At 34.0% G+C, this 10,641-nt stretch overlaps 3 protein-coding genes across 3 annotated transcripts; 1 reads left to right on the plus strand and 2 right to left on the minus strand.

Moving 5' to 3' along the window:
• Positions 1 to 2,771: 2,771 nt before the first annotated feature.
• Positions 2,772 to 4,681, minus strand: LOC135140058 (zinc finger protein 142-like). Its single transcript, XM_064070455.1, has 2 exons — positions 4,554 to 4,681; positions 2,772 to 4,497 (listed from the first exon to the last, which is right to left on the minus strand). The coding sequence occupies exon 2, from the start codon at positions 4,450 to 4,452 to the stop codon at positions 2,929 to 2,931; it is 1,524 nt and encodes a 507-aa protein (XP_063926525.1). The 5' UTR covers positions 4,453 to 4,497; positions 4,554 to 4,681; the 3' UTR covers positions 2,772 to 2,928.
• A 1,866-nt stretch (positions 4,682 to 6,547) lies between these two features.
• Positions 6,548 to 8,062, plus strand: LOC135140073 (zinc finger protein 711-like). The gene is made up of 2 exons (XM_064070473.1): positions 6,548 to 6,639; positions 6,695 to 8,062. The coding sequence occupies exon 2, from the start codon at positions 6,710 to 6,712 to the stop codon at positions 8,042 to 8,044; it is 1,335 nt and encodes a 444-aa protein (XP_063926543.1). The 5' UTR covers positions 6,548 to 6,639; positions 6,695 to 6,709; the 3' UTR covers positions 8,045 to 8,062.
• A 335-nt stretch (positions 8,063 to 8,397) lies between these two features.
• Positions 8,398 to 10,170, minus strand: LOC135140018 (zinc finger protein 26-like). Its single transcript, XM_064070391.1, has 2 exons — positions 10,070 to 10,170; positions 8,398 to 10,015 (listed from the first exon to the last, which is right to left on the minus strand). The coding sequence occupies exons 1-2, from the start codon at positions 10,100 to 10,102 to the stop codon at positions 8,456 to 8,458; spliced, it is 1,593 nt and encodes a 530-aa protein (XP_063926461.1). The 5' UTR covers positions 10,103 to 10,170; the 3' UTR covers positions 8,398 to 8,455.
• Positions 10,171 to 10,641: the final 471 nt, after the last annotated feature.

A 10,641-nucleotide genomic window follows, 5' to 3' on the forward strand; every position in this document is an offset into this window, starting at 1 on the left:
CTGCAACGACAAATTTGGCAACTTAATGAAAAAAACGAATATTTCACTGTAGATACTCTTTTGGCATATTCTAGGGAACAGTTGGAATTTAAAGGGGGGCGAATCACATTATACAAAATTCTTAAGTCAATGGGCTATAAACACAGGGAAGTAAATGGTCGCAAAATTCTACTTGAACAAAAACATATCGTTACTTTTTTGAGAACATATTTACAGTTTCTAAATTCTTGTGAAAATTTGACTTTCGTGTATTTGGATGAAACATGGATCTATCAAAATGGTTCGTCCATTCGTCGCTAGGTGCACGATACTGATCTAAAAAGCAATCCCACCAAAATTAAAAGTGAAGGATCAAGGTTTACTATTCTCCACGCGGGTTGTTCAACGGGGTTCTTGGATGGTTGTAACAATTTTTTAAATTCAAAAAATAACGATAGAGACTATCATAAAACGATGGACGGAACAATTTTTCAAAATAGGGTGGTTAATCAGCTCATTCCTGCTTTGGCAAAGTTGAATAAAAAATGTGTGGTGGTTTTAGACAATATGCACCGTATTATTCGGTTCAGTTGGATAAACCACCCACTTTTTCTAGTAAAAAATGTGAAATGCAGGAATGATTCTTTAAACTTAGTGTTAAATTTGACAATAAAATGTCGAAGAAACAGTTGTGGGATTTAATTAAACCCTCCAGAAACAATAGAAAAAAAAAAGATATTTGGTAGACGAGACATTAAGAGAAAGTGGCCATGAAGTTCTTAGATTACCTCCATACCATTGTCAATATAATCCATTTGAAATGGCATGGGGATTTTGTAAGAACTATTACAACAAGCATATAATTCTCAACCTTCATTAAAAAATAGGGTGGAGAATTTATGGCTTGAGGCGCTGTCTAAATGTACTCCAAGCATGTGGCAAAATTTTTGTAAACATTGTGAAAAACTTATTTTAGCAGATTGGGAAAAAATATGGGAAATCTTTCGTACTAATCTATACCTCCTTTCATTATTTCGCTAGGTGAATCTGATTCAGAATCTGAATTTGAAAATGACGGTGATGATACAGATTTTCATAGGGAAATAATGGAAATGGAGTGAATTGTAGCTTGTCGGGGGGTGATATTTTTACGCATCTTTCGTTCTAAATTTACCTATAGTATGTGAAAAACTACCTGACGTACAACAAAATAAGTATAATTTTAGTTAGATCATCTACGTTGTTACTTTGCACCAAATTTTAAGCATTTTCATTGTTTTTGTAACTCTTCATGGACCTGGAGAAGGCGTATAGTAACGTTCTTATTAATAAGCGTTTGGAAGTACTTAGTAAAAGCAAATAAAGAGCACTTACGTAAGCATTAGTAATAGCCATATAGATAAATCATTCGAATTAAGGCCGAAAAAATGTTTCAGAAGAGCTAAACCCATCAAAGCACTAGAGCAAGGTTGTTGTCTTTTACCAACCCTTTTAGTAATCTTAGAAAAGTGAAAAAAGAAGTTGGAAGATATGGAAATAGGCTGTTCACAAAGGTCGAAATTTCCATTTCCAAGAAGAGTGGGCGAGCAGAACGAACTGATGATTGAGAATTAAACATGAGATGCTAAATGTGGCATGCCACAATAGTCGTATGTAGAACCCCCATTCATATAAAAACAATGTTTAAATAAAATTTTAGTGTTTGTTCCTTAAGGCCGTGTGACACGATGCTAAATTTATGACAAATTTTTGTAGGAAATTTAGTTCGAAAAAATGTAACTAAATTTACAACTAAACAATATATCTCCTGTATGCCACCTTACTAAATTCTCTTGTAAATTTACCATTCGCGCATGCGTAGTGAGTGAAAATTTTCGGGAATTTAAGAAATAGTGTTGGTAATGGTGATTGGTAAGGTGCGTTTTTCAACATAACCTCTGTGACATAACCTACAATTTGTTTGTTTATTATTTACTTATTAATCATTTATAATGAATTGTGAGGAAATACTTGTTTATACAACTATTGCTGCTTCGAGTATTGTTCTAAGCTGCTATGCCAATAAAACAAATCGGAAAATTCAAAGAAGAAAACGACGTTCACTATGGAGCAGACCTTGGTTAACAAGGCGACAAGAAGGACGAGATATTTTAAACATGTTAAATACCGAGTTGTTGCCAGAAGATCCAATTGCATATCAAAATTTTTTGAGATTAACGGGTGCTCAATTTGTGGGCAAAAGAACTGTTTGGTTATGTTGATTTCATCATGGCGTCGTACCGGTTGCGCCTTATCGTACTGCGCAGTTTTCGTAACAAATTTAGTCAGTACATAAACAAACCACTCATGTCCTAAATAATTTCACACCAAAGTTTGCACACAAATTTAGCATGTAAATTGTGTATGACACGGTACAATTTTTTGCACAAAATTTATCTCGCTAAAATTTGTCATAAATTTAGCATCGTGTCACACGGCCTTTACATATGAAATAAACACTTACAAAAAGCCGAATAACTGTTTTAAATAGCGTAAAGTTTTCTGCTTTCTAAGAAATGGATACCGTTAACTTGGTAATTGCTACTGAAAACTGAAAGTATCGGCAACAATGTTTGTATTTCTGGCATAATTTTTAACCTTTAATTTAATGAAACATAACCTAACGAAAAAAGTTCAGAGAATTTTTATTTTTCTGCATCGAATACCAACAAACTCACTAGAGTTTCATGGTCAACCCTACTATATAAAGATCGTGAATGGATAATAGTAAGTATGTTTCAAGCACTTAAAAATAAATATAAAAGTTATATTAATTTGAGAGAATGAATTATTACATTACGTTTTTAATAACAATATCCCATTATCACAAAATGAAGATCACTTCTCGCACTTAGTTATATCAATAACGTATTAACTTTTCTGTGACGTTGTCAATGTGTATTAGTTATATCACTGATCACACTGAAATTTCTTACCACCTCGATGTATCATGTGTATGTGCTTCTTCAAGGACCATTTATTTTTATATTTAAGTGGGCATTCTTCACACTTATACCACTTAGCTTCAGTGTCAGACAAATGTTTGCTATTTATATGGTCTTTCAAACGCTGCGAATAATTCGCCTTATAATCACATTGATCACACTGATACTTGTTAACATTTACATGTTTCAAGTTCATGTGGTGCCTCCAAGACGATTTATTTTTATATTTAGCTGGACATTCTTCACACTGGTACCACTGAACTTCAGTGTTACTTAAATGTTTGCTACTTATATGGTCTTTTAAACGTTGCAATTTACGTGCATTATAATCACATTGGTCACACTGATACCTGTTCCCACTCAGATGTTTATCGTGCTTGTGGTGTCTCAAAGACGATTTAGTTTTATATTTAAATGGACATTTTTCACACCGGTACCACTCAGCTTCACTGTCACTTAAATGTTTGCAGTTTATATGGTCTTTTAAACTTTGCGAACTACCTGACTTATAATCACATTGTTCACACTGATACTTCCCACGGAATGCTTCATGCTGCAGGCGCAGGTGAAGGCTTAAACCTCCATTAGTTTTATATTTTTGAGGACATTTTGTGCACTGATACCACTTAACTTCACTGCCCTGTGAATGTTTAGTGTTCATATGCTCTTCTACTTCGAACGCGCTGCGTGATTTATATGTACAATGATCACAACGATATTTCTTACCATCTTTATGTATATCATTTACGTGTTGTAACAAGGTTGATTTGGTTTTAGCTTTGTATGGACATTGCTCACATTCATGCCACTGAAACTGGGTTCTCGTCCATTGAAATGGTTTATATTCATCGTGTACATTTGTCATGTGTCTTCTTAATCCATGTTTATATTTGGTTTTGTGCGGGCATTTATGACAATAATACCACTGGGTTTTATCACCCAAATGTTTGTGCTTTATATGTGTTCTTAATCGTTCTAAGGTTATTGTCACATATGAACAATAATCACACTTCTGCCATTTAATGTCCTTTTCGTCTGTGTGTTTGGCATAGACGTGGTTTTTTAAATGGCTTTTTTTTCTGCCTTTGTAAGTACATTTTTCACATGGATGCCAGAAAATTTTCTGTAAAGGTTTTCCAGTTCGTTGCTGAGCATCTTGACAAGCTGTAGTGTGCTGAAGAAGTTTAATTGAGGTATAGGTTTCGAAATCGCAATTTTCACAACTGTAGTTCTGACTACTGTAATTAATATCTGACTGGAGGTTGTTTTTTTCACTTGGATGACACTCTTTAATGTGTTTCTTCAAAGTGACGATAAAATCTGTCTGGAAGTTGCAGTCATGACAGCAATAAGTTTCTACATTGTCATCACAGCTGAAGTGTATCATTAAAGAATGGTTACGTTTGGCATGATTTTCCATAAAAAGGGGTAATGTTGTGAAGTAGGGGCAAGTCTGGCATTTCTGGACAAGATTAGACAAAGTTTTCATGTTGTAAAACTTTTCACAGTGGGTCCACGTCGATATCTGGTTAATCTGTACATATAAACAGCTACAATCTTTTTAACATAATATAGATTATTTTTTCATACCTTGTTTCTTAATAACTTTTCTTAACAATGTAAAAACAAAGGTCCATTTTAAAAATCAAAATTTTAGGCTACATCAGTTTTATAGGTTAAGTTGGAAGGAGTGCGTTCAGATTTTTCTACAAGTATTGTCATTTAGGGATCCGAACCCAATCATCTCCAAAAAAATGATTCCGAAAATAACCTAATTATTATTGACCTAGTCTTGTTCGAATTAAAAAATAAAACAATGACTATTGACCAATCTCAATTGTTTTTAAAAATATGTTGTCAAAGCACTAGTTACCGTTATCAGTTATTTTCACAAGAATGGGACAGGTAAATGGGATTTTCCAAGAAGTCACAGAGTAAATCCCTATCATAAAGGACTTATCCCCAAATTCGGTGGATACCTGGAAACGGCCCTCTTCAAAACACCGACACCAACTACTTTCTAATCCAAAACCTTGTGACAGATTTATGGAAGTTTGTCTTAAGATGAGCATTCAGAAAGTATTATCAGGGCTATGATAGCTTCAGTTGATCCCGTAAGAAATACATGGGGAGCTTACGGAACGATATAAAGAGGTCACTAGCGTCTCTAAAGGTGCTCCGACCTTGAAGAACATAGTTTCTTTTTCATTTTAAGGTTTTCGGTGATCATTTTATCTGGTTTTGTCAACAAGAAATGTCATATTAATTACGGGATCATACGGGATGTTGTGTTATGGAGTTAAAAACAAACGTAAAATTTATTTTAACAAAGTAATAGATAGTTACGATACATGTAAAAAATACTTGAAAATTACAGGCTAAAGAGGGTCAACAATCTGCAGGTTAAACGAAATGGTTTAATTTTCGTGCGTGTTTGAGCGGTCCAAGATTTATTTAAATTCTAATTATTCTAATAAAAAGTGAAACGAAGTAATCAAGAGGAAAGTCTTTGCAGGGGTGGTGGAATGGTATTTTTTTATGGTTCGTTTTTTAGCCGCAAACCAGTTAACGACTACGGTGCATAAATTGGGAAAAACTCACAAAATGTATTACCCATTACCGGAGTATAAACCGCAAAATGTTCAGGTGGCATCATTATATCGCCAAAAATCACATCTTCACTGAAGACTTTAAAATGGCACACAATTAAAACAGGATGTACCACTTCGTAAGAATGTGCAAAGTTCACACAAACTTCGCAGAAGTGGTGGTGTAAAAATTTTCGTATTAATGAGTATCCACAAACATACCATAAACAGTTGTGTTCTGTCAAGGTGAGTTTCCGGTAACTCACATCACTTAATGGTTGTTGAAGAGGCCAGAATACAGGGAAGATGTGTTGTGGAAGTTTGTTTAAAAGAACATCTTGGCAAATTTTTCATTTCAAATAAAATAGTGTTTCACAGTTGGTTCTTGCACTTGTATCGAAATAATCTGTAGTAAATAGTTTTCGAAACGTTCTTTGGAATTCTATTGGTGTGGAATTTATACAATTCCCAAATTGACGCCTCACAGAGCCAAACAAATATGTCAAACAATACTGATTTAGTTGCAGCAACCTTTTAGTGAAAATTGTAAACAAATTGTATTCTGTGAACACTATTAAAAATAATAAGCAAAATGTTTATGTTCCTGAAGTTGTTTTTTATTTTTTTTGTGAGTGATTTAAAAATGTTAAGAGTGAATTAAAAATTTTGCAATTCACTTGTGGATAACAACTTATTTGTCAGACTTGTTAAGGACTTAATAAACGCAGTTTAAAACGTCAAAATTGAATAAAAATGTTTTGCTTGAATATATTAATAATTTATAAGAAAGAAAAAAATTGACAATCGAATGCTACGAAATATTTGAATCTTGGTGTTTCCCGGGAACGGGCTCCCAAGGTCACACCCATTCCGCAAATATTGCTAAAGTTTTGACCTACTGTGGCCATGGTCTGACCACAGTAGGTCTGACTTTGTTTTGATTTTCCACTATTTAAATTTTCTGAACGCACTCATTCCAACTTAACCTATAAAACTTATCTAACCTAAAAATTCCAATTTGTAAAATGAGCCCTTTCACGATTTTGTTTGAATTATAACATTATTAAGAATGTTTATTAAAAAACAAGGTATGAAAAAATAATCTAAATGTTAAAAGGTTTTTATGCCTTTTTCTGTCTACAGATTAACCAGACATCGATGTGGACCCAATCTGAAAAGTTTTACAGCATGAAATCTCTATCTAATATTGTTCATAAATGCCAGATGTGTTCGTTCTTCACAACCTTACCGCTTTTTATGGAAAGTCATTCCAAACGCAACCATTCTTTAATGATACATTTCAGCTGTGATGACAATGTAGAAACTTATCGCTGTCATGACTGCAACTTCCAGACAGATTTTATCATTACTTTGAAGAAACATGTTAAAGAGTGTCACCCAAGTGGAACGAACAACCTCCAGCCAGATATCAATTACAGTATTCAGAATTACAGTTGTAAAAATTGCGATCTAGAAACCCATTCTTCGATTAAATTTCTCCAGCACAATACAGCTTGTCAAGATGCTCAGCAACCAACACCCAATTTAAAATTACACAAAACTGGAACACATTTACAAAAAGTTTGCTGGTATCCATGTGAAAAATGTACTTACAAGGCCAAATCAAAAGTTCATTTAAGAAAACACGTCTACGCCAAACACACAGACGAAAACGACATCAAATGGCAGAAGTGTAATCATTGTCCACATATGGCAAAAACCTCAGAACATTTAAAACGTCATATAAAGCACCAACATTTGGGTGATAAAACCCAGTGGTATCACTGTGAGAAATGCCCGCACAGAACCAAATATAAACATGGAATAAAAATGCACATGAGAAATGTACACAGTGAACAAAAACCAGTACAATGCGAAAAGTGTTCACGCGCTTTTAAAAGTATGACTGGCTTAAGAACTCACACGCGTCTCATGCACATGAATTTGCAGGGCCTCAAGTGTGAGAAGTGTCCTTACAGGACATTACGTCCAAAGGATTTAAAAGCTCATGTAATTAACAAACACTTGGACGACAGCCAGATTCAGTGGCATCAATGTGAACAATGTCCATACAAAACTAAAACCAGATTGGTTTTTAGACAACACGTACGTGAAATACATCAAGATGGTAAGAAATATCGCTGTGATCACTGTACATTTAAATCACGTAGTTCGTTGAGATTAGTAGACCATATAAACACCAAACATTCACAAGGCAGTGAAATTAAGTGGTATCAGTGCACAAAGTGTTCTCAAAAATATAAATCTAACTCAAGTTTAAGACAGCACCTGCGCGTGCAGCATGAGGAATTCCGTGGAAGGTATAAGTGTGATCAGTGTGATTTTAAGTCAGGTAGTTCGCAATGTTTAAAAGACCATATAAATTGCAAACATTTATGTGACACTGAAGCTGAGTGGTATCAGTGCGAAAAATGTCCATTTAAACATAAAAATAAATTGTCTTTGAGGCAGCACATACGCTTGATACATTGAGGTGTTCAGTCAATATAATTGAAAATATATAATTAAAACCTTGACTTGGTTTTAGTCATCCCATTTTCTTCTGTCAATTTTTTTATTTTTTAGCGTTTTCGCTGTTTTCTTTCGTATTCTTTGCGTTTAGTACTCATTTTATGTAATTTTCTTTCTAATTCCTCTACGGAACATAACCTAACGAAAAAAGTTCAGGGAATTTTTATTCATCTGCATCGAATACCAACAAACTCACTAGATTTTCATGGCCAACGCTACTATATAAAGATCGTGAACGGATAATATGCAACCAAAAATACACAGAATGTTTTATACGTATAATTTCTATAAAAATTGTAAATATGTTTCTACCACTAAAAAATAAATATAATTTTTTTTTTTTAATTATTACATTATGTTATTATTTTATGTCTACATATTCATAATCGTACTGATCCACTGAATGTCATTATTGCTAAAATGGTTGTTTTGTAAATGTTTATTGAACGAGTATTTTAAATTGGATTGATAAGGGCACTTGTCGCACTGATACGTCTTAACTCCACTGATTTGTTGGAAATGTCTGTTATCCATATGTTCTCTTAGAGATTTGGCATAATGTGACTTGAATTCACACTGATCACACTTATATTTCTTGCCACCTTGATGTTTTGCACACATATGGTCTAGCAAAGACGATTTATATTTATATTTACATGGACAGTTTTTACACTGATACCACTTAACTTCACCGGAATGTTTGTATTTCACGTGGTGATTTAAACAATTTGAATAAAGTGTCGTATAATCGCACTGATCACACTGATATTTCTCCTTGTTTTCATGATGCAGCCTCACGTGAAGCCTTAAAGATGTGTTGGTTTTACTTTTATATGGACATTTTGTGCACTTATACCACTTAATTTCACTGCCCTGAGAATGTTTGGTGTTTATATGGTCTTTTAATATGAACGAATTAGAGGTTTTAAATGTACAGTGATCACAAGTATGTTTTTTACCATCTTGGTGTATATCACGTACGTGTTTTTTTAAAACCAATCTGGTTTTACTTTTGTATGGACATTGTTCACATTGATGCCAGTAAATCTGGCTGTCGTCTAAGTGTTTGTTAATTATATGAGTTTTTAAATCCCTTGGATGTAATGTCCTGTAGGGACACATCTCACACTTCTGGCCCGTCATATTCGAGTGCTGGACACGCGTGTGTTTTTTTAAGCAGTCCACATTTTTAAAAGTGCGCGAACACTTTTTACATTGGACTGGTTTATTTTCATTGTGTACAGTTCTCATGTGTAGTTTTATTCCACCTTTATATTTGGTTTTGTGTGGGCATTTGTCACAGTGATACCACTGGGTTTTTTCAGTGACATGTTTGTGCTTCATATGTGTATTTAATCGTTCTAAGGTTTTTGCCACATATGAACAATGATTACAATTCTGCCATTTGATGTCCTTTTCGTCTGTGTGATTGATGTAGACATGTCTCCTTAAATAATATTTTCTTTTGCCCTTGTAAGTACATTTTTTACATGGATACCAATAAACTTGTCGCAAATGTTTTCCAGTTGTGTGTAACTTTAAATTGGTGGTTCGTTGCTCAGCTATAGTGTGTTGAAGAAGTTTAATTGAGCAATGGGTTTCGAAACCGCAATTTTTACAACTGTAATTCTGAATACTGTAACTAATATCTGGCTGGAGGTGGTTTCCTTCACTTGAGTGACACTCTTTAATATGTTTCTTCAAAGTAACGATAAAATCTGTCTGGAAGTTGCAGTCATGACAGCGATAAGTTTCTACATTGTCATCACAGCTGAAATGTATCATTAAAGAATGGTTGCGTTTGGCATGATTTTCCATAAAAACTGGTAATGTTGTGAAGTACGGACAAATCTGGCATTTCTGAACAAGATTAGACAAAGATTTCATGCTGTAAAACTTTTCAGAGTGGGTCCACGTCAATACCTGGTTAATCTGTAGACATAAAAAAGCATAAAAACCTTTTAACATTTAGATTATTTTTCATACCTTGTTTTTTAATAAACATTCTAACAATGTCATAATTTAGACAAAATCGTGAAAGGGCTCATTTTACAAATCGGAATTTTTAGGTTAGATAAGTTTTATAGGTTAAGTTGGAATGAGTGCGTTCAGATTTTTTTCTAGTCACATGTGATTGAAGCATTCATATTCACGTCTATAGGTAAATTTTACGTGAAATACTTGATCTTGTAAGTAGGGAGAAAAAAGAGGATCAGAACACAAAGCAATTAAAAAAGATGTGAAAATATTGTGGAAGATAATAAAAGAAATGGGATGGGAAATTTTGAATGGAAACAAGGAAGAAGATGAAGAAGGAGAATGGACGTACGTAGGACGTAGAGGCTAGGGGAGAATCAAATATAGACCATGAGATTGTCAACGAAGAGGCGTGGGAAGAAATAGAGTTTCAAAGTGGGGGAAAGAGTAGAATCAGACCATATGCCACTGGAAATAAAAATCAAAGGAAAAGAGCAAGAGTACGAAAGACAAGAGAGAAGCAACGAAAGAAAAGAAAACTTCCCGCCTTTAAATTGACCTTGAAAAAGTTTAAACAGCCC

The sequence above is a fragment of the Zophobas morio genome, unplaced genomic scaffold (genome assembly GCF_036711695.1).
Source record: "Zophobas morio isolate AGI-343-1 ecotype UQ-CSIRO unplaced genomic scaffold, CSIRO_AGI_Zmor_V1 ptg000038l, whole genome shotgun sequence".
NCBI lineage: Eukaryota > Metazoa > Arthropoda > Insecta > Coleoptera > Tenebrionidae > Zophobas > Zophobas morio.

Excerpts from the sequence above, each read along its gene's own strand:
- LOC135140073 (XM_064070473.1), top strand. The coding sequence starts at position 6,710 with ATGTGGACCCAATCTGAAAAGTTTTACAGCATGAAATCTCTATCTAAT.
- LOC135140058 (XM_064070455.1), bottom strand. The coding sequence starts at position 4,452 with ATGAAAACTTTGTCTAATCTTGTCCAGAAATGCCAGACTTGCCCCTAC.
- LOC135140018 (XM_064070391.1), bottom strand. The coding sequence starts at position 10,102 with ATGACATTGTTAGAATGTTTATTAAAAAACAAG. Across the intron at positions 10,016-10,069 it reads AATGTTTATTAAAAAACAAG|ATTAACCAGGTATTGACGTG; the intron begins GTATGAAAAATA and ends TTATGTCTACAG.